The 24,742-nt window shown below is 38.6% G+C and overlaps 1 protein-coding gene across 1 annotated transcript in view; it reads right to left on the reverse strand.

Moving 5' to 3' along the window:
- hpse2 (heparanase 2) overlaps positions 1-24,742 on the reverse strand; it is a 163,967-nt gene that overhangs the window by 16,009 nt on the left and 123,216 nt on the right. The window contains exons 7-10 of the mRNA XM_057847579.1: positions 21,870-21,963; positions 18,362-18,468; positions 18,109-18,223; positions 3,042-3,187 (exon numbers count right to left, since the gene is read on the reverse strand). Coding sequence (XP_057703562.1) covers positions 3,042-3,187; positions 18,109-18,223; positions 18,362-18,468; positions 21,870-21,963 — 462 coding nt within the window. The remainder of the gene's footprint in view (positions 1-3,041; positions 3,188-18,108; positions 18,224-18,361; positions 18,469-21,869; positions 21,964-24,742) is intronic.

A 24,742-nucleotide genomic window follows, 5' to 3' on the forward strand; every position in this document is an offset into this window, starting at 1 on the left:
TAAAACTCTCCAAGGCGTGGAAAAAGTTGATAACGGCTGCTGTACAATTTCAATCCAGATCTATCTGGCTATGACTGTTCCACAAACACCAGGTGGCTTGCTGTGAGCAAGTATTTCAACTATCTAACAGACGTGAAACGTAACCTCATCATTAAATTTGTTACGCAACTGTAGCCCATTTACCACCTCAACCATCTTACCTGTGTGGTGCTTGAACATTAGTCTAGCCTGTAAGTGAGCCCATGAGGTCGTAAATCTAGCCTGGTGCTGACAGCCCCTGGCCTTGGTTAAATGATAACCTTGAACATGCCATGGTGGTACTCTTCATCTCCTTCCTGCACAGACGACCTTATTGTCCCACCCCCTCCAGCCAATCCGAGGCATAGCACACATTTCAGCAACTCTTTGAGAGCGGAAAGAGAGAACCCACACACCTGATAATTGATATCCGTTAAGTTTTATAGGTTCAGAACTGTAAATGTGCGGGTGTCCGAGGTTTGCTTTATTTATGGGAAGTAAAGTTGGCTGGCTGTGATTTTTATTGTTCCCGCAGGTGTATGCAGGACGACACAAGGGTGGTAAAGAAGCAACCCGCTTTTAATTAGAATCCTCTGCAACATTCCCAAATGATTCCTTGATTTGTTGTGTCGACCTTAAAGGGAACCTTGGACTTAAAGACTTGTAGGCTGTAATAACCTACAATTCTGTTTTACTATAATATGCTATGAGAAACACATATATTTTTGCAATTTAAGGCTGCAGCTATCGAATATTTGAGTAATTGAGTAATCGACTGAAAATTCTATCGATGAATCGAGTAATCGTATAAAACATTTTTTTTTTAGGTAAAGAGCAATTATAAATATACACGAGAAAAAAAGACATTTAATCCAATATTGAACCATTTTCAGTCAATCAATGTCTTTATTTCCGATGTACATTGTTGAAAACAGCCAACAATTGCATCTCAGATGTGACTAGAAAAAAAAATCACTGCTTTCACTCAAAAAACTTCTAAATCTTATAAAAATACGTATTTTTTACCTAAAAATGTAATTACGCTTGATAACACACATCACTTAAAAGTTAGGATTTTTTCCCACGTGTTTCAATTGAATTTCCATATGTGTCAAGCTATTTTTAAGTTCTAGTTAAGTTTTAAGTTCGTCTATACTGTAAGTACTGATAGGATTTTGAGTTTTTGCAGTGTTCAAATAAATGTATAATACCTGCAGTATTGGAGCACATTAGGGACCAGTGCTACTTGGTTTTTTATTCAGCAATGACTACTGAGCTAAAACTGACAGTTAGCTTTACTATGTTTTAATTTTACACCCTCATCACTCTACAGTGCTGTGTTTTTACAGATTAAATAAAGCCTCTATTTAAGACACGTTAGCCACGCATCGACAGTGGTCATAATCAATAGAAACCTAGCCCTCCGAAGGGCTAATGTTACATGAGCAAGTGACATTAACGTTATATTTATTAGCGCTGAGAAGTCTACTGCTTAAAGATGGCGGCTGTTTACTAACGCTGCCCAGACGCGGCCGAGTCTGTCATTTCACATCTAGTTCTAAATGCATACGATATCTATGAGACGCATCGGACACTACCTGCTACCACATTAGCATCATGTGGCCGTAGTTTTTAGTAAAGTCGGCATAGTTTATAGCGGCTGTCGGCTGCAGAAAGTTTATTTTTTAATTTTTTTTTTATTGCTTCTTCCTCTCACACGTGACATCAGCGCATTGTGCCGCATTAAAAGTAGTCCGGGCAAAACGTGATGCTTAGAGCTGGCAAAATTAAACGATTCCGCGAGGTGAATAAAATTACCCGGATCAGTTTTTAAACTCGAGTTACTCGAGTTGCTCGAGTATTCGTTTCAGCTCTATTGCCATTGACTTAAAAATCTATAATATTTAGTACACATTCTGACCTACAGAGGGCGCCATGTTTTACACGCGCAATGCACGCTGGGGGTGATGACGCAGTTGGGCTGGACTGGGAGAATAGCCGTGCTAGCTAGCAAGCGAAGCTGATATGACAACTGGCATGATTTTGTCACATTCTGCTGCTGGTCAAATTGTTTTGTTAGAGTTGTGGGATAAATTCCCAATGTCGTACCTGCATCCAATTCCAGCTTATAGGCAATGTCTTTAAACCGATCCTAGGCGGTTTGCCAAGATGCTGACTTGCTGCCATTTGACTGTTTGTATATCCCTTAATGGCAAGTTGCATCATTGCCTTGTTTTTTTCATTTGTCTGCCTCTCACTGCGGTTTTCCCTCAGTTTTTTTTTTTAAATTGATCCCGACCCGTCACAGACCCCTTTTGTGTCTCCCTTTTTGTGATCCCGTGTTTTTTTTTGTGTTCAATAAACACTTTTACGCAATCCCTATGTTATTGTTGTCTGCCTGCTGTCTGAAGTGAGCAGTGTTTTCTAATTCCATGGTCAAGCCAGCCGCACTTTCTTTTCAGTTGCGTTTTCCTGTCAGGTTTTACCGCACAGACAGACAACACATGAAGGTTGTGATGACTTTACCACGGAAATCATGATTCTAACGTCAAGCTGAAGTATAGTCTTATGGCCTACGTGCTTGACTTTCACACTGAAAACGCGTGTTCGAATCCTGTTGGAGACCTTCGTTTAGTTGCTTTTGCTGCTCGTTTTGTGAAATATCGACAGTGCTGCCCTGCTCATCGCTTTTCCCTTCGGTTCAAATTAGAAGGGTAGAACCAACGACATGTTTACGTAGCTAACGAGTGACACTGTGAAGTATGGCAGCGCTGCCCAATGACGTCACGCCCAGAGTGCATTGCGTCGTCAACAACTATTGCGAAAAACTAGTTAAACCAATTTGTCAAATTTTATAAAAACGAAAAAATTAAGAGGGGTTTGAATACCAAATTATTATAACTTATATAACATTTTATATTTTTAAAACTACAAGTCTTTCTTTCTGTGGTTCCCTTTAAATACCAAACTACTGCATAATTTCTGTCCCTTTTATTTGCGATTGTAAGCGTCAAAGTACATACTTTGAGTAGCTGGTACAATGTGCGTAGATGCGCAGCTTGTCCCATATAACTCGTCCTTTTTGCGGCTTCCTTTGAAGTCCAGCCACTCGCACGGCTAAGACCCTTGGTCCGACCAGACGCTTGAAGACCAGGGAAAACCAGTAGTCCTGTAAAGGGTAACACATCACAAATACATTACTGCTATACCCCATATTAAGTCACAAATTCAACTTTCATTGCTGGAGGACGGTCAAAATGATCACAGTACAGTGGTGAATGTTAGATTTTTGGGCAAAAACCCAAGAGGAAGTTAAGTGTCACACAAAACAAAGCATGTGGGTTGTCTGACACTTGAAGCTAATTGGCCCGTGTATTATGTCAGATCGGATTAAACAAGACTGCCACCAATTTGGAATCGATGTGCTCAATTATAATTTTTTTGAAACATTTATTGCTGTTCTCTCAATGGAGAACACAGATTTAACACCTCTCTAAGAGCCCCTGAACAACATGTGTTCCTCAGGAAGTTCCCATGCAATCCTGCATATGGCAACATTTAGGGGCTTATTTTTTTCCCGAGCAGACTTTAACTTAATTTGCTGCTGAATCACTGAAAGGACCAGAACACAGTATAGCATTGGCCAGAGGCAGAGAATTGTTTGTATTGGTGTACTGTATATGTCGTCAATACTAGAAAGTAAAGCATTACTATCAATAAGGGATTTCACATAGCTTACTCAAGATGGTTAACGCAGTGCTTCTCAATTATTTTCTGTTACGCCCCCCCAAGGAAGACATAAATGTTTCGCGCCCCCCCCCCCCCCCAAACTCTGCCGCCACTGTACATAGTATCATTTGTCTATAATATTACTATTATAAGTACGCCTCTGCCTCACATTGTATTCTTTTTTTTCTATTAGAGAAAATAACAGAGATGAACTTATAAAGTATAACTTTATTAACATTGTTTTGTTTTTAACAGAAAAGACTTTAACGCGCATCAATTTGCCTGAATTAAAAAAAAAAAAAGTCACATCCAAACTGTAAAAATACACTCAAGGTACATTTCTGACCATTTGATACTGAAAAATAAAATCAGTAAATAATAACAAATTCAAATTGATTAGAAACATTAACTCATGAGGACAATATGCCAAAAATTTTTTACCGAAAAAACAAAACTGAATAGAAGAAAAAAAAAAAAAAGTGTCTTTGGACAGAAGGACAGTTTTTATTTTCGCTGCTCCCAGGATCACCTCCAGTTTGCAATGATGTGGGGTTATTTTGCACTGAGCATGCTAACAGTGCTTACTGGTTTACTGATATAACACTGACAAAGCGGGACGATTGTTGGCAATATTCGGCACGTTTTCGTTGAAAAACAACCAAGCGGTTTATCAGTGAGATTGGGGTCTAATGTCTTTAAGTGGCGTCTTAATTGATTTGGCTTCCAGCTGTCCGCTATAATCATTTTTAGACACAGTAAACAGTGGTCTTTCCTCGTCTACCACTGTATTAAATGTCAAAGCCAAAAGGCAAACGGCCCGAAAAAAGCGCACTCTCGGCGGCCGAGGCAGAACCGTAGGTAAGGGCGGTCGTCGTGACGATCCCAAGCCGAAAATGGCACTTCTCGGGCGGACACGTGAGAACCGGAGAAGACAGTGGGTCGCTGCGTGAGTCCAGCCGGAAAACGGCGCACAGCTCTCCAGCTCTTCGTGAGTCTCTTCAGTGTGCTGAGTGCTCTTGTTTACTTCAAAAATACTGCGCGCACTTTGAAAATGAGAGCGCCACTGCCACCCACTGAGTGGATGTGCAAGTACACTTTATTCTAGTACGGCAAAAAAAAAAAAAGCATGTTCCATAGACCAAAACGACAAAAGTCTCCTCTCCTGTTGCACCAAATGTTTTATCTGCTGACAAAGCACAATACCTGTTGGGTTTATGTTTGTTTTAGATCAGTGCTTATTGTTCAGGGGAACACATCATCAGTGATATTGACTGATTTATTCTGATTGATTCAAATTATATTTAATGGAAGAATTAATATGGGTACTTTATTTGAAGTCAAAACTGTTCTTGTTTTTGTTTTTTTTTCATTATAATAATGTTCATGCCATCATGAAAATTCTGGTTAGGTCAAAGGCAAATCTATGCTGAATCCACCACTAGTATTTTTGACCGACAGGTGTTCAAAATTCAGGTGAATATACATTGAAAAATTATATATATATTTTATCGTTATCGTATCAGTATCGGCCTTAAAGAGCATGAAGTTATCGATATCGGTTTCAAAAAATGGATGATACCGTGCACCCCTACTATTCACGACGCTAGATGGCGCCAGATATCATTGAAGCGATGTTCTGTCACCACAGATCTGTTACGCTCCCCATTCATGACGCTAGATGGCGCCAGATATCATTGAAGCGATGTTCTGTCATGACAGATCTCAGCTACTCTCAAGTTTAACCAGTTTGCATTATTGTATTGCAATGTTTTTCCTTATTCAGATTTGTTTCAAGACTACAGTTAGTTAGACTTCACTTTGATGGTTAATGCAGTTATTGCAATTTTGTTGTTTTATCACAATAGATTGGTTTATTTACATTTCAAAAGCCAGAAGCCATTCATTTACGAATGTGATTGTACTTTAGTTTACATAATTAAATGTTCAGATATTAAGATTTGAATGAGGCAAAATAACATGCCTTTTCTCTCAAATATATGTCTCCTTGTGCCCTGTGATTGACTGGCAACCAGTTCAGGGTGTCCCTACTGCCCATAGTGAATGAATGAATGAATGAATATTGATATACTCATTTGTTTAGGATGTACTGTATTTTCTGTATAAAAATTAATTTGATGTTCAAAAAGTCTTTTCAAACTTCAGTCTTGAAAAAGATGTGGTCGTCTTATAATCAGGTCCGTATTATATTCGGGCCAATACGGTATATGGAATGCCGGCCCATCAACCTGCACAACCTTTGATACATTTGCATTTATCTTTTATTTATTTCTTTTAAACTATGTAATGTTCTCGCAGCATTTGTGATTATTGTGTGAGTAAATCTATATACCAATCATGAGCCTTACAAGACACCTGTTTGACTTTATGACAGAGAGACAACCACAATCATGATCTTCACATTTATCTGATGGAGAGTCAGGCAGTAAACTCCTGACATGTAATGCGCCTGAGGGTAGTAAAACTACTCACCTGAAATCAACTAAACACCAGCTGTATAGTTAAAGGATGCACACATCATGAGAATATGTTTTCATTAGCAAAAGCCAAAATATATATATATTTTTTTAAATCAAGCATGACTTCAATCTGTAGGCCCTTCAATGTACAAGTGACCTGACTTGTGAATATCTTGAAATAGAAGCTGTCCCATTTGGCTGATTTGCTTTGACTTGCCAGTGCGCACTTAAGATACAAGTGCTGTTAGGCAGTGGTGGGATGTAACAAAGTAAAAGTACTTTGTTACTGTACTTAAGTACATTGTCTTGTGTATCTAGACTTGAGTACAAATATGAATTGGTACTTTTGACTTTTACTTTACTACATTTTAAAGCACGTATCTGTACTTTTTACTCCACTACTTTTCAAATTGTCGAATGAATTACACATTACTTTTGTTTTTGTTTGTTTGTTTGTTTTTCTCATTTTGAATTGATAGTTTCGTCTTCATGCCTCCGGTGCAATGGATATGCCCGGTGCAACTACACCCTAATTGAGCACTCGAGGCAGCAACACGAATACAAGCAAGATTAGGCAGGTGAACAATATATTGACCAATACAAACCAACAGTGAGAGCAGCGCACCTTCAGATGGGTGCTGCACACTCTTGTACAGTAGGTGGGGGTATACACCTGATAGTTGTTTGCAATTTGCCATTAGGCTAGTATTTTTTTTTTTAGATTGTTAAACTTGTTAAGCTTGCAGTCAGTTTTTTTTTTTTACTGTACTTATTTCTTTCCTTTATATTCAGTAGGGAAAATAACTATTTAGTTCTCCCACTTGAAAATATTAGAGAGGCCTGTAATTGTCAACATGGGTAAACCTCAACGATGAGAGACAGTGTGTGAAAAAAAAAAAAAAACAGAAAATCACATTGTTTGATTTTTAAAGAATTTATTTGCTACTCATGGTGGAAAATAAGTATTTGGTCAATACCAGAAGTTCATCTCAATACTTTGTTATGTACCCTTTGTTGGCAATAACGGAGGCCAAACGTTTTCTGTAACTCTTCACAAGCTTTTCACACAAGGTTGCTGGTATTTGACATTTTTTTAATTAATCACGTTAAAATATTTGACGCATTTAACGCACATGGCCCGCTCAAACAGATTAAAATGACAGCTCAGTGTAATGTCCACTTGTTACTTGTGTTTTTTTGGTGTTTTGTCGCCCTCTTCTGGCGCTTGGGTGCGACTGATTTTATGGATTTCAGCATGCTGAGCATTGTGTAATTATTGACATAAACAATGGCGAGCTTCTAGTTTTTTGTTTTTTTTTTTGATTGAAATTTTTATAAATTATATTAAAACGAAAACATTAAGAGGGGTTTTAATATAAAATTTCTATAACTTGTACTAACATTTATTTTTTAAGAACTACAAGTCTTGCTATCCATGGATCGCTTTAACAGAATATTAATAATGTTAATGCCATCTTGTTGATTTATTGTTATAATAAACAAATACAGGACTTATGTACCGTATGTTGAATGTATATATCCGTCTTGTGTCTTATCTTTCCATTCCAACAATAATTTACAGAAAATTAAAATTAAAATTAGTAGCATTTTGCTAAAAAATAAGAAAAAATAAAAAAACCAAAAAAAATACTGTAATCAAATTGGAATGTTTAATGGCATTCCAAGTTGGAATTTTACCACGAAATTAAATGTAAGATAGATAAATCTGTTTTGTCATGTGCTGCTTACAATTTAGAGATCAAGCGCCTTACAACTGCAATTTAGAGAGCAATTTTACTTCAGTCATTTGAATTTTTAACCCCTTAATTCCTGCAACATGAAGCAATTGTCAGGGAATCCCAAAATTTAAAAAATAAGGTCCTAATGGTACTTTTTAAAAATTTGTAGAAAAAGAAAAATCTAAATGAATATGTGTAATAAGTGCTCTAATATCTATGACCCTAGCTAAATCCAGTTTTTTTTCTTCTCATGGAACCTGCTGATGCATGTGTTGACTTGCACCCATCACTTTTTTTTTTTTTTTAATTTCAAAATTCTAAATTAGTCTCAAAATAATGAAATTCTGAAAGTATCAAATGTGTTACACTAGGCTAAAAGCCATGAGGATGTGAGATGGTAAACTCAGGTTGCTGTGTTTGCAAACTTTGATTACTAATGTCCATGCAATTCGTTTGTCTGATGTTACATGGGTAACATTTAAAGGGATAATTGACGCTACACACGTATGCTCCGTATCAATGCAAGTGCTTTGCCTTTGGTTTGAGAACTGGCCCGGAGGAAAATATAGATATTGGTAATAGGTATTACTGTGTAGAGCAGGGGTAGGCAAACTATTCCACAAAGGGCCGCAGTGGGTGCGGGTTTTTGTTGCAACCCATTAAGAGGACACCTTTTCACCAATCTGCTGTTTTACAAGTGCAATCAGTCAATTGCAGTCAGGTGCTTCTCATTTCTGCTGAAACCTCATTGGTTAAACTATCTGTGCTGGGTCAGTTGGAACAAAGACCAGGACCCACTGCGGCCCTCGAGGACCGGTTTGCCAACCCCTGGTGTAGAGCGATGCCAGTCCGCTCCCTGTGGAAATGCCCTTCAGCATCATACTGGTTTGCGACACCGTTGCCTGCACGCCCTTTAAATCCATTGTGTACACTGGTGTGTGTGAGTGTGTGTGCATACATTTGCTTGAATAACATGAAACAAAAACAGACTGTAAAAGTTGAACGTCCCCTCTGGGAATGAATAAAGTATAGCCATAAAAAATAATGCGTTTAGTTAACACCACACACCAGATATTTTGGCAGCTCTAAAAATGTACCTCAGATTACAATATCTGGGCATTCGCAAAGCACCTGTGGATGAAGACGTCAGGAACGAGCAGATTGTAAAGAAAGAAAAAGAGAAGTGTGGGATAAAGCCATTTAAAAAGGCACAGTAAAAGTTGTTTAGTCATTCCTTGAAGTAGGAAGTGATTGGACCTCCTTACCTAAAGGGAAAGGAAGGGCCAGGTCATAAATTTCTGGTCCATGGGACAGGTTGGCCCTGCAGTGATTCTCTCAGCAGGTAGGCCAGTGCAACCTTTTGAAATCCAACAACTTTAAAAGCATTGCTATCCTAGCAGGCGGCCAACAGTCCAAGCAAAATAATAAAAATGCAGAAGAAATAAAAGTAAGGTCATTGCAATTATTTATGATCTCAAAGTTTGGGGAAGCCCCAAGCGGATGGCTCCAATTTTAATTGGAACTGTTATTTCGAATTGCCTGAATCCATTCTTTAGCTAGGTCTGAATGCTAGATATACTGTACCGTATATAATAATACAGTAGATAGCACTATCCGAAAAATCTGAATATCAAGTAAAAGTTGTTTGATTTGGCAAATTCAAATAAAAGATGAAACAAAACAAAAAAAAGCTGCAAAACGTCCTAGGCCTTTAAGAAAACAGTCTTTGGTTGGCTCAGAGGTAGAGCAGGGCGGTAAACCAAAAATTTAACGTTACCAAAATTCTTCACAATGACCGACGTAATTTTGACCATGTCGGTAAATTCGGTAATTTAATAAAACAAGAAAATACAGTCTTTTCATCTCGCTTCTACTTTGTGTTGTTCGGCTACGTTCATTCCCCTTTAAGAAATCAGTCAGTGTGCTTACGTATGGAGTCACGTGCTTATCAGGAAGTCAAACAAACAGAAGCCCGGTAGGCTAACGCTAGCGGCTAACGCTACAAGCAAACGTGATGGAGTGTGGCTTACGGGAGGTTCGCCAAACTTTCACCCGACATTACGTAGACTCTTGGCGGCCTCCAGACGGGCTTTCACCTGCTGTCCTCCCTGTTTCTCATGATTTCCAGAGAGGGTGCTTTCAGTGCTTTCTACTTGTAGCCAGGCCACAGGTTAACGCTAGCAGTTAACACTAGCAGCTAACGCTACAAATGAACATGATGGAGTCTGATAGCGGCTCTAACCTTGTCGAAGCTGCTGAACTTAATGATTGGATTTGGCACGGACTGCATCTAGCAATTAGTATGTCATGTTATTTTGCATCTCTGTCTGTGTGTGATTTCTCTGATAGCTTTTGTGATGGTAAAGCATTCAGCATAAAGTACAATCCAAAAGTGAAATTTATATGACTGTTTTATGGCCACAGCTATTTTTCTGTAATTGCTAGCTTAATTCTGTGTCACTACTGCCATCATAAAATCTTAAATGTTTCATGGGCAAAAGATGAATATAGCTTTAATGTGCGTGTGTGTTTCTGTGTTGGGGTTCATGTGTGCGTGCATGTATTAAAAATGCACTGGAAAAAAAACCCTGAAACCTTGACGTAAATTCTTGTGTTGAGTAATTATGTGATAGCAGCCATTAACAATAAGTTGTCTGTTTGAAGTGTACTGTTCAAGCTCTAAGTCATTTGTGTTACAATGACATGTTTGCAGTCATATTGATTTTGATAATGTACACTGTTCAAGCCATATAAGCTGTAATAAATGTTCATACTTGAATTCTTATTGTTTACAATAAATTTTATATACTTGATGTTTGGACTGCATGTACAATTGTTAAATATGTTAAATTGAAAGCTGGTAAATAAATCAACCAGAAACGGCTCATCTGTATTTCATGCATTAATTCAGATTTTTAAATTATGTAACAGTCCGCTTGGGTTAATTTATCGTTATCGAGGTAAATCTGTTCAATTTACCGTGATACGTACTTTAGGCCATATCGCCCAGCCCTACTCAGAGGAGTTAAGACTGGGGATGACTGCTGATCTGATGGGATATTCTATAAATACAGTGAGGAGCAGAAGTATTTGCACCCCTTGTGATCCCTTGAGGCACCATCTAACTGTTTGCATTACTCTAACACACTTAATACAATTAATCAGGGAATAGGATTGTTTTTCGTATTTACGGTTTGACTGTTTGTATTACTCTAACACACCCAATATAAAATAAGTAGTACTTATACCATAGTTTAATGAAAACAAGCAGAATAAAGGGCATAAAAAAATACACAACACCTCATCATGGAAGCCCAATATGTGTGTCATGAGCAAGATTAACGCACCAACTCTCGCAATCAGTTCTCCCGGACAGTCCAGAACAACGCTCTTTCCCAACACAAGGAACGCCCGATATCCAACTGATAACACGACTGACAAGAATCCAAGAGCCCCTTTGACGCTGAGGTGGCAAAATCCACAACCCTTGTTGCCTGGACAACAGTAACTCCCGAATCCTCCTGTCCAATCCACAAACAGGCAATAATCCCAAACACACCCTTCTTCCTGCCCACAGCCCGCCCCGCGAGAGCCTTCAAAAGACTGAATGTTTAACTAAGCGTGGTCATTTTTTTTCTCTGGAACCTTTTGTTGATTTCTGACAGGGTGACCTTGGAACGAGCTTGCCTCCCCGCCTGAGTGTTTCTGGTTCACCTTGCCGTTTTGATCGCTGTCCTCCCGAATAAATTGTCAGCTTGTTCTCAAAGAGCCTTCTTTAAACCTTTCAAAATAAATGGAGTCAGTACAAAGGGTTAGGACTAAGGCGAACGCCCGGAGTTTGCCCTTCTGGCAGGATTGCCGGGGTCTCGCCGGCCTGGATTGTTGGATCTGCGCCAGCACGGGTCCGGCTGGCGCGATTCCGGCGGTCTGGCAAGAAGGTCAGATTCCTTCAGGATGAAAAAGAAGGATGAGTACAATCCTAAGAACACCATGTCCACTGCGAAGTATGGGGGTGGAAACCTCATGCTTTAGGGATGCTTTTCGGCATAAGAGACAAGACGACTGCACTGTATAAAACAGGATGAATGGTGAAATGTATCGTCAGATTTGAAGCCACAACCTCCTTTCCTCAGTCAGAGACTTGAAGATGAGTCGAGGCTGGATCTTCCAACATGACAATGATCCGAAGCACACAGCCAAGCTGACCAAGGAGTGGCTGCGTAAAAAGCATATTATGGTTCTGGAGTCTAGCCTAGTCAGTCTCCAGACGTCAATCCAATCAAAAATCTTTTGGATGGAGCTGAAACTTTGTGTTTCCCGAAACCAGACAGATCTAGAGAAGATTTGAGTGGAGGAAAAATCCCTTTTTCCATATGCGAAAACCGAGTGAAGAACTACAGAAAGCGTCTGACCTCTGTAATTGCAAACAAAGGCTTCTGCATTAAATATTAGCACTGATTTTCTCAGGGGTACAGATACTTATGAACCCCAGAATGAATAAATGAAAAATCATACAATGTGAGTTCTGGATTTTTTTTTTCCTCTATGAGCGGAAATGTACTAGTATTTATGATTGAAATTTCAAACCTCTACCTATTTTCTAATTGGGTGAACTTGCAAAATCACAGGGGGTGCAAATACATCTGCGCCTCATTGTATATTTATTAATTAATCTCATTTATACAGTGTTGGCCAAAAGTATTGGCACCCCTGCAATTCTTTCAGATAATGCTCAATTTCTCCCAGAAAATGATTGCAATTACAAATGCTTTGGTAGTAATATCTTAATTTATTTATTTTTGCACCCTCAGCCTAATACTTGGTAGCACAACCTTTAGACAAAATAAATGCGAACAACCACTTTCGGTATCCACCAAAGAGTTTCTTACAATGCTCTGCTGGAATTTTAGACCATTCTTCTTTGGCCAACTGCTCCATTTTCAGATCTCTCCACAGGTGTTCTATGGGATTCAGGTCTGGACTCACTGCTGGCTACTTTAGAAGTCTCCAAGGCTTTCTCTCAAACCATTTTCTAGTGCTTTGAAGTGTGTTTTGGGTCATTGTCCTGCTGGAAGATTCAAGACCTCTGAGGGAGACCCAGCTTTCTCACACTGGGCCCTATATTATTCAGCAAAATTTGTAGTCTTCATACTTCATAATGCCATGCACACGGTCAAGCAGTCCAGTGCCAGAGGCAGCAAAGCAACCCCAAAACATAAGGGCACCTCCGCCATGTTTGACTGTGGGGACTGTGTTATTTTCTTTGAAGGCCTCGTTTTTCACCCTGTAAACTCTATGTTGATGCCTTTTCCAAAAAAGCTCTACTTTAGAACATTTAGAACATTCTTCCAAAACGTTGTGGCTTTCTCAGGTAAGTTTTGGCAAAGTCCAGCCTGGCTTTTTTATATGTCTAGGTCAGAAGTGGGGTCTTCCTGGGTTTCCTACCATAGAGTCCCTTTTCATTCAGACGCGGACGGATAGTACGGGTTGACACTTTTGTACCATCGGACTGCAGGACAGCTTGAACTTGTTTGGATGTTAGTCGAGGTTCTTTATCCACCATCCGCACAATCTTTTGTTGAAATCTTGTCAATTTTTCTTTTCTGTCCACATCAAGGGAGGTTAGCCACAGTGCCATGGGCTTTACACTTATAGATGACACTGCGCACGGTAGACACAGGAACATTCAGGACTTTGGAGATGGACTTGTAGCCTTTAGATTGCCCATGCTTCCTCACAATTTTGCTTTTCAAGTCCTCAGACAATTCTCTGGTCTTCTTTCTTTTCTCCATGCTCAATGTGGTACACACAAAGACACAGGACAGCGGTTCAGTCAACTTTAATCCATTTTAACTGGCTGCAAGTGTGATTTAGTTATTTCCACCACCTGTTATGTGCCACAGGTAAGTAAAAGGTGCTGTTAATTACACAAACTAGAGAAGCATCACATGATTTTTCAAAGGGTGCCAATACCTTTGTCCGGTTCATTTTTAGAGTTTTGTGTAAAATGATGATTTAATTTTTTTCCCCATTCTGTTTTTTCATTGCAAGCAAAATCAATGAAAATATTACTAGCAAAGCATTTGTAATTGCAATCATTTTCTGGGAGAATTTGAGCATTATCTGACAGAATTGCAGGTGTGCCAATACTTTTGGCCAGCACTGTTGATTATAGAGAAAGCTAAATAACCTGACCCATGCAGATTTGTCACTTTAATACTCCTCACCTATATTTTTTATTTTTGAAATGGTTTATACATATCAATGTTCCTCAACTTAAAGGGAAGAGCTTGAACTACCAAATTAATTATGGCCCCTAAGGACCAAAAAATAAACATTAAAGCTATTACCTACTGTTCTGCACAACATCAGTTTCTGTAAAGATAAACAGATTTTTCCTGACCAGGTTGAAGGGATTATATTGCAGAAAAATTGCAAAAACAGATTCATTTTTATTGTCTGAAATACAAGTAAATCATATTTCCTTATGTTGTTAAATATTTGCCTTACATACCAGTACTTGTGTATTCGAATATCAAGTTGCATTTCTCTCAGCGGGCCAAGGTGATGCACACAGAGAGGCAAAGAGTTCCAATGGGGGTTGAGGAGGGGACAGTGACACTGTCCTGAGTTACTGACAAAGGGCTAAGGTTACATGGCATTTCAGCCCGCGTCTAACCAGTCATCGCCACTAAATGCCTTTCATCTCAGCTAATAGCTCCCACGGGAAAAACTAAGAGATACAATTCAGGAGAAGTAAACTGGGCTGGGAAGATAAGTGCTGGAGCTTCAAATTGTTAATAAAAAAAAAATCTTGTTGGAACACATTTAATTAGGGATCGTGAATCAAAAGATTAAGTGGTCCAGTTCAGCAAAATCAATCACAATAAAAAATCACAATGTATTTTGTCCTAATAAAGTGGATGTCAAACAACTCCAACAACATACATTAATAGATGTTAAAGGCTCTAATTAAAAAAATAGATGTGCTTTTCAATGTGCCTAAAATATATGAAAACACAAAAAGAAACAATATCAAGAATATACTGAGGAGAGACAAAGACAAAAAGAGTTGAGTGCGTAGAGCGTAGAGTAGGTTTTGGATATGAAAAATTCAACTAATCTTTGCTGCCTCTTACATTCCTAGCCATAAAAAGGGACAAATTCTGCAGCAGGATGGTGCTCCATCGCATACTTCAATCTCTACCTCAAAGTTTCTCAAGGCAAAGATGATCAACATCCTCCAGGACTGGCCAGCCCAGTCACCAGACACGAACATCATTGAGCATGTCTGGAGTAGGATAAAAGAGGAAGCATGGAAGACGAAACCCAAGAATGTTGATGAACTCTGGGAGGCCTGCAAGACTGCTTTCTTTGATGTTCCTGATGACTTCATCAATAAATTGTATGAATCCTTGCCAAAGACCATGGAAGTCCTACAAAACATTAAATTTGGATCTCACAGCACCACTACTTAATTCGCTTAATGTAATTCGCTGTTATGTAACATATTTTTGTATTTGAAGTACATTTTTTGTTCAATTTTCACATTACTTTCTGTAGGCGACAAAACTTTTGCCTTGCCAAAATTTGACCTTCATGTCTTCATTAAATGATAAATCTTTTTTCAGTTAAACAAATATATTTTTGTACATTCAACATCATTTGGGAGGGTCTTAGCTTTCATATGAGCCATTTCTGAAAGCAATTGAAAAATAAAAAGTCAGGTTATTAGTAATTGTTTCTACAAAATGGATAAGCAACAAGACTTTTGCCAGGGACTGTAGTCCGGGCAAAACGTCATGCTTAGAGCTGGAAAAATGAAACGATTCCTCGAGGCAGAGAAAATTCCTCAATCAATTTTTAAAAGCTGAAATTTATCAACGGCAGGAGTCTCTACAAGAATTTTGAACACATTAAGGATCAGTGTTGGGCACGTTACTTTAAAAAAGTAATTAGTTACATTACTCACTACTTCTTCCAAAAAGTAACCGAATTAGTAAGTATATAGTATAGTAAAAGTAACTAGTTACCAGGGAAAGTAACTATTTCCGTTACTGTGAAAAGAACTTGTTGTATGTCAAAGAATTTTAAATTTTCTGAGCAGTACTCGAGTCAGTGGAATAGAGAACAGACAGGTAGTTAACTTGTTAGGTGCTTCAGCAGATTTGAATTGCTTACCACAAATGTCGACAAAAGCTTTGCCCCGGGACATAAATTACACATTACATGCAGGTTCTTTCCTTTAATTTCCACAAACTTGAAATAGTGTCTATATCTCCACCTCTTAAAGGACAATTTTTCTTCTGAATGCTCTGCCATCTCGACCCTGTGCATCTGTTTTGCGTGTGTTTGCCGCATGCGCTGTTCCGGTTTGCTTGTGAAATCACCGGCTCTGATTGGCTTACCACGACACATGACTCTAACCCTCAGCCAATCACAATCACTTCCATCGCATCTCTCGAGGGGTTGCATTCAGGTAGGCTCGTTTCCCGACAATTCACGTCACCTTCAAAGCGTCTGCCGTCCTCAAGATGGAAGCAGAATTATTGCTGGCTGACAGTGGGAGATGGGAACGAGGCTAGCATCAGGTGTAGCAAACACAGAAACGTTACCAAACTTTGGAAAACATTGTCTAATTGAATGAGCAGGGACAAACAGCTTGGAGTCAGAAGTACGTGCGCTATTCTCGAACGTGAACGCACCCCAAGTCTCGGATGACAAATCAAAAGAACAGAGAGTCGACTCGACACGGCTGGTAGTTTCTTCAATTTATTCAGAGTAAGTAATGCACCGCTTTTGACCGTCAGTAACGGTAACGGCGTTGTAACGGCGGAAAAAGTAATTAGTTAGATTACCCGTAACGGCGTTATTTATAACGGCGTTACTCCCAACACTGTTAAGGATTAAATACTAAAGATAACAAAGGCTCTGACTTTAATTTGCACGGATATAACATGGCACAAATGAATCGGGCATCTAAGGGGGGAGGGGGTGTTGCCTTGTTTGTTAATGAAAATTTTAAGCTTGAAATCCTACATGACATGTCAATTAGGATTGACAGTCTCCTGTAATGTATTACAATTGAGCTCCTTATCCCCAATTGTAAAAACATAATTATCTGCTGTGTCTACCGAGCTCCTGATTCAAATGTCCAGCTCTACTGAGTATATGGAAAAGATACTGTTTAAAACTAATAATAAGCATGTCTTTTGTTGTGGAGACATTAATCTTGTGATAAAATATGTACAACATGTTTTTTGATTTTTCCTAATACATTCATGTCTGATGAAACTGTTACAGTGATCTTTGTGTGCGAAATTGTTGCCACCATGTACACCTTAGGAATGTACCCTTTAAAGAGACTTATAAGAAAAGCAGTTTGAGTCGCTACTCACACCAGCTGTGATAACACGTCAACACTTTTGCCACACACATAGCCACAACAAAATGTTCCCACAACAAATATATGCTAGAATGTCAGGGACAATGACAAAGCCATAACCTTGCACGCCCTGAAACTCAGACCACTAATTTTGTGCACGAGACTGCTGTATGATCAACAACCGCAATGGAGCTGCTTGACTGGACGCCGAGTTATTGTTCAAACTCAGATTGTTGATTGTGGTATTGTACAGTTTGTGGCCATGTGATGTATGTAACTGTACCATGTCTGATTGTGCGTCTTTAGCTGTACGGGGGGATGGGAAAATGATAAGCATATGCTTCCTCCCGTCTGCCTTTGTCTTTTTCTTCGGTTCTTCCTTAGGGCAAATCATATCACATTTTGTAATTGTCAATGATTGTCAATGATACCGATGATGATGATGACAATAAATATTTAATTCAAAATAGAGTTGAATTTTTCGAGTAATCGTTTCAGCTCTAGATTATACATTTGCCATGGTGCTTTGAACAAATGATTTGATTGCCAGTGAAATGTCATCTAGGAGTCATAATTTTCGCAATTGGTGCATAGATTCATATTTGGTATAGTAAAAATGATATTTAAAAAAATGCTGGCGGAATGTTCAGGATCAAACAAGAAAAAAGTTGCCGTAGTCAGAATTAAAATTCCATCAAAAACAATTAATTGTTCTAGGTCAGTAATGAAGATGAAGTAATGAAGATGAAGATCAACTTACTGGTAAAGGGTTAAAATGCTGGTCCACAAGATGTGTATATCCGTAATCAAAGAAGGAGTGACGCAAGACGACATCAATTCCGTGAACAGCAGCCATTCCCAGCGTGTTAGCCCACCTGGTATATTAGACACATGATTAAATCATAGAAATGTGTTCACAGTGTTGGTCAAACATATTTGTAATTTTTTCATGATTATGCCATACTGATAGTCCATCTCTCTGGAAGCTACATGATGCAAAGAACATTACTGACAGGAAAGCAGCAGCAAACGTGTCCGAGAGATTATTGATGCCTCCTGACCATGCTGGACCCAGTCCACCAAGCCACAACTTCTTACCAGGTGTATGTGTGCTCACCACCTGCCATATATAGAACATACACAGGTGTAATTTATTTTTCACAAATGTATGTGAATGATGCTTCTAAGTGCCGGTATATTGCCAGCATTTTCAAACATATGGACTTATGAGGAAATGCAGGGAAGAAAAAAGCAGAAGCTTCATTATCGGTGACATTTCGAAGTTTCACCCTAATCATAGACTTCACCATCAGTTGACAAGACAGCTCCCACAAACACTGCCTTCCCGTTGGGGGCCGACCCAGGAAGAGCGTTTGGCTTTCTCTGTGATAAACGCAAACACATGCGGCGTTCAAACACCGAATTTAGGTGGAAACTACTGGTGCACGATAATTATTGGTCTGATAATAGGAATTATGACGTCATCCCGATAAATCCAATAACATTTATAATAGGACCGAAAATATGTACTGTTCTGGTTTTACAGTTTCTAGTATGGGACATCAGTTGACCATTTGCAGGCCATTGCTCCCACCTGCTGGTCAGAATAATTCACTGCATCTTTTTTTTGTGTGACAGTAGTTTGGTTCAATCACTTACACATTGCGGTGTCAAGCAGGAGCATTGACAGTCGTGAATGCTTTCTGTTACGTTTCCACCTCGGAAATATACGTAAGTATTTTATGTTTACTATAACATTGATGTGCAATATATGTTTACTTCTGTGGTGAAGGAACATATGTACAGAACTTCATAAGCTGTGTTATAGAAGCCAGCCAATGCTTTAGTGGCTCAAGCTAGTGTGCTATGCTATACATATAATAGTTGTGTATATAGGTTTATTGTGCAGTTTGTTGTATATTGAGAATTGAATATGTGTATTTTTCTGTTGTACTTTCACAATATTCCCATAAAAGCAAGGAAAGACCAAGCCTTGTGGTTTATGGAAGTGCATTCATTCTTAGCTGGCTGTCGGGCAGTGCAGAAGTGAACCGCACTGTTTTGTTCATGTCATTATGAAAAATCTGACGAGATCAAAGGCAAATGTATGTTGAATACACCACTAGTTTTTTTTTTTTTTTTTTAAACCTCCAGCCCCAGGTGTTAAAAACTCAGGTTATACATTTAAAAAATTATATATTTATTATCGGTTATCGATATCGGTATCGGCTTTGAGGAGCAGGAAGTTATCAATATCGGTTTCAAAAAATGGATATTGTGCACCCCTAGTGGAAACAGGACAAAAGTTTTACTGCATGCAAGCAGGCAGGAGTGTCTCATGAGTGATTTAGTCGAGGATTCAAGGTAATTATTACATAATATAGCCCCATGCATGCACTTTGAAACGTTGTGAAAAAAATGCATGGAAAAGGTTAGCGTAACTATAGCTCAAAGTATTTACGTAAAATGAATGATAACTGCCTGTTTTTTGTTGTTGTTGCTTTTAACCAAGAATCTGGACTGTTCTTTGTTAATTTAATTTACAAGAATTTTCAACTTGGCTCTTTGTTTTGTGATGGCTGTCACGTTGGATTTACACAATAGCATAATTTTAGCTCGAAATATTTACATAAAATGAATGATAACAGCTCTTTTTTTTGTTTGTTTTTTGCTTTTAACCAAGAATCTAGACCAGGGTGTCCAAACTTTTTGCAAAGGGGGCCAGATTTGGTCTGGTAAAAAAGTGGGGGGCCGACCTAGGCTGACGTCTTTTACGAAGAAGAATATATTTAAGCAAATTTTAGCAACCCATTCTGTGTGTCACATTTGCTTTATTATTTTTTTTAAATGAATAATTTCAACAATCTCGCAACTAGCCTTTGTGGCGCCCTCTTTTGACTCTCGAGCTCTTGCAAAATACTACTGCTGTGAAATTTAACTAGCTTCAAGTTGCTTCAATTTCTGGCTGCGTATCTTCCCTGTAATCTTGTCGTACATATCAGCATGTCTTGTTTGGTAATATTGCCTTACATTGAACTTTTTAAAAACAGCGACTGCCTCTTTGCAAATGAGGCAGACACAGTTGTTGCGTATTTTAGTGAAGAAATAATCCAATTTCCACTTATCCTTGAAGCGTTTGCCATCGCAGTCAACTTTTTGTTGTTGTCGCCATTTTAGAAAATTGGAAGTAAAGGGTCACACGGGGTAATGTTGCTTAGAGTGCTGCTGCCTTTTCGTGGATAAATGAGGAGCAGCATTTAGTGTGTAAACTACTTCATATGCTGGTAGCAGTACTGCTGACCAATTTATTAAGTGTGTGCTGGCCAGACATTATTGATTTTATGACAGAGGCTGGGGCCGGATGAAATTTGACCACGGGCCGCATTTGGCCCCCGGGCCGGACTTTGGACATGTCTGATTCTAGACTGTTCTATGTTCATATCTATATAAATTGCGAGACGTACGCATTTATTTACAAGAATTTTCAACTTAAAAAGCTCTTTGTTTTGTGATGGCCGCCATGTTGTATCCATACACAGTAGCGTAAGTTTACATTCAAATGATCAGGTAATTTTCGGCCAACTGCCCATTTTTTAGGCAAAAACCAGTAGGACTTTAGACATTTGGGTGTCCATACCAAAAAAATTTGCCTTTTACGTGTTTTATTTTATGTAACATTTTAATCTAAAAACTCCAAGGGCCATATAGCCTGCAAGACGTGCCCCCGTGCTGAGGCAAAAGTAACATCGGAATTCAATTCAATCGGAAGTCGTGATTGTATATAGAAAAATTCCAAATGTTGCTTTTGTAGAGTACAATTAAGATGATTCTGCATGCTTTCCTCAAGTAATAAGTTTCTGATGTGAAAATTGAGTGATTTATTAGCTGTTGAAAACTTGCACTAAATAAAAAAATTGTAAGTTGCTATTTTGAGCAAAAACTGTCATGTTAAATATTGCTATTGATCCTGAAAACATAGGTGATTAGGTTTGCATTTTGTTATTTTTATGCATCTAGTGTAAAATTTGACAATTGTATAGCCATTTAAAATTTTGGTTATACTTGTTTAAGAAAATAATAAATCGGGATTTTGTTAGAGAACAACTTTGAATTTTTAAATGTCACTGCTTGGAGATGCCTATGGGAGGTGCCTGTTTTGGTTTTAGGTCACTAGCGGCTTTGGTTTATAAAATATTTGAATTTTAAGTTTTTGAAAATAGGCCCCCTACGGATCGCCCCAAGCACCGTGTCCCGGCACTGATAGTGAAGTCCATGCCCTAATTTTGACCTTAAACTCAAAATAAGGCAGTCAAATTTGAGAACAGGGTTTATTTCACCCGAAGAAAACTTGTCTAAACCACATCCCGCACAAACCTACATATAGGAAACCAACATAATGCATGTATAGACAGAAATATACTAGCAATGCTAGCAATCCCTTATTATTTAGCAAATGAAATTCCAAGCTATAATATGCAATCCATTTCAACCAACCAACCAACCTTTCAGAACTATCAGTACCTTGGAAACCTTAGTGATCTGTTCTCTCAGTGTATCCAACAAACGTGTTTTTAGGAAATCTTCCACTTTTTTCACTCTTCCATCCTGGAAATAGCTGTGGAACACATACAAATTAGTGATGCACGATAATACATTTTTCAACCGATAACGAAAACCGATAATTTCTTCCTCATTCCAACCGATAACCGATAATGTCAAGCCGATAATTCTATTAAAAGATTTATGTAAAATTTTAAAGTATACACAAAAGAAAATATTATTGTGCAAAAATATAATTTATTGCTCTTTTTTTCAACATAAAATATGAACAAGTATTCAATTCCAACATCTAAACAATGACAGATTGTCTGACATTGTGTAATGGTAAACTTTTGGCAACAGTTACTTACAAAGTAAATACCTAAGTTGCACAAAAATGCCTTTAAAAGTAAGCCATTCCTAACATATATAACATTAATATACTGCAAAACACACCTCCTTAAAACTAGTCAGTTTTAAGAGAAAATCTATTGGAAATAAGAGAAATTATCTGCCAGCGCTTCAAGTGTATTTCTCTCAGATTTCTTGGAAGAAAAATAACTAGCTGAAAATAATCTTAACAGCCTTATTTTAAGCAATACATTATTATACTTAATCATGAAAAAAAAAAAAAAAAAAACTTGGAAGAAGATTTTGAATAATATTTGTGGCTACAGAATATTGTTATTTCATTACAACAGGAATGTGCATATTTAAATTGATAAGTGTTAATAAGTGTCAATAAGTTTGGATTATCTACTGTGACTGTAATTCAGCAGACAAATAAGTTAAATTAATTTGAATAGTGATTGCTAATGTTATATGCTTTGTTGCACACTGTGAAAATGATAACTCCTAAGAGCGAGATGTCATGTACCCATTCTGCAGCGCTTTGTTTACATTTGCGCCACTCACGACATTTGCTTTACAGCAGCTAAACTGATACACGGCAGTACTATTTGGATGAAGTTGGAGCTCGCATCTCCGTGTGTGTTGTTTTGTGCCTGAGTTTTGTTAAGCCGAAAATAAAGGCAGCGTTACAAAGTCATCTGACCGCTCATCATTTTACATACTGAATGCATTATTGACTGGCTGACTTCGTTTTCTCCATGTTTAAATTATCATCTAACCACTGTGCCGTCATGATAAGCTTGCTTACTGGACATCACTTTTCCAAATCTCCGTGGTGAAAATGTGATCGGCATGTTTTTCATGAAGAATGGTGGTCGTATAAACTGCATTATTTTTTTAACCAGGGCTTTGGCTCTCGGGTCATTTCGGTAAAAAAAAAAAAATTGTGTCTCGTTTCGGCGGCGGCTATGTTCGTACCGGATAATCCGCCCGCACCGGCCGGTTCGAGAAACCGGGGTGTTCGCCGGAGGTCCTGAAGCCGGGGAACCGGGCTCTGCCCACCCCGCCAATGGCAAGACGGCGGCGGCCTGCCGGACCGGCCAGAGCGGCGGGCTCCGTCGGAAGACGGCTACTTGCAGACTATCGGTCTCCAGTTGTGCCGGTGTTTAGCCTTAGATGCGAGTTTACCACCCGCCTTGGGCTGCTTTCCTAAACAACCCGACTTTGTATTGTCACAAGCCCCGTAGTTTAGCTTGTGTTTACAATAGCTTTAGCATTCCTGCTAGCAGTAGCCTCGTATTCGTTCCAAAAATCTTTGTGATGCAGTTTTAAATGGATGCTGGGTTAGTAGTTTTGAATGAAAACGCTTTCTTTCGGCCCCGTGGAACTTCTGCGGTACATGTTTCGCAGATGGCGAGAGCGTCGTTTTTTTAGTAACAGCCGCCATAATATTCAACTATTTGTTGTCGTGTAACTCCGCCTCCTCAACCCCTCCTCCCTCAGGGGCTTCAGAGAGGGGAGGGGTTGAGGAGGCGGAGTGCTGAATTCTTCGGTTGCGCACATTTGGAGGCTAAATAAAGTATATAATTATCGGATTGCATTATCGTTTGAATTATTATCTGGATTATCTGTGTGACGTCATAATTGCCATTATCGGCAGATAATTATCGGCGACCGATATTATCGTGTATCTTTAATACAAATATGTAAACATATCAGAAATGTCCAAGCTTCAGTTCTATGAATTCTAGTTTTTTGAAGATATTTTAAATTACTGAACTTGTTCATTGGATGTTTGATCTTTTTGACACGACATGTTGACTTTAAATGCTCTAACCGCCACGAACCTAAGACTGCAATTTAAAGAAAAAGAGTCATAGTATCACTTTTCTGAAGTCGAAAGTTGCCCTATTTTACAATGACTGTGGTGAACTGAGACTAATAATCCAATTCCAACTGAAATTGTGGCATCTGATATGAATTTGAAATTGGATGGAATGAGGTTTCGAATTGCAGCTAAACAATGAAAATGTGACACTTTTGCGTGTTGAATGTGAATGTTTGTCCAAGGACGTCTATCGGCAGTGGCGCGGGAAGTGGGGTAATGAGGGGTGCTGCAGCACCCCTTGGTGTTGGGGAGAAAAAAAGTGTTTTGGTAGATTTTTTTTGTTATAATAAATAAACAAAAGCGTATTTAACCTTGGAGATTAAATACATACTGTATGTTAAAAAAGTTGTTGTTTTTTTTTTTGTCAATAACACCCTTTTGACACCTTGCTTGTTACCGGGTTACATTGAATAAGACACTAATGGAACTGTTGACAGAGTTGGCTTTAAAATGGTAAAAAAAAAACTAATTAGCAGTTTTTTCAGCGAGGTTTTCTAAATTCAATTCAAGGTCGAAAATGAATCTAATTTCCCTTTGGTGTCTTTAAATAGGTAAGACATGCTTGCATTGTAGCCGTATTATTGTTTGTTGTTGCTGTTGAACTGCTGCCATGCAG

This window comes from Corythoichthys intestinalis, chromosome 10, assembly GCF_030265065.1.
Source record: "Corythoichthys intestinalis isolate RoL2023-P3 chromosome 10, ASM3026506v1, whole genome shotgun sequence".
Taxonomy (NCBI): Eukaryota; Metazoa; Chordata; class Actinopteri; order Syngnathiformes; family Syngnathidae; genus Corythoichthys; species Corythoichthys intestinalis.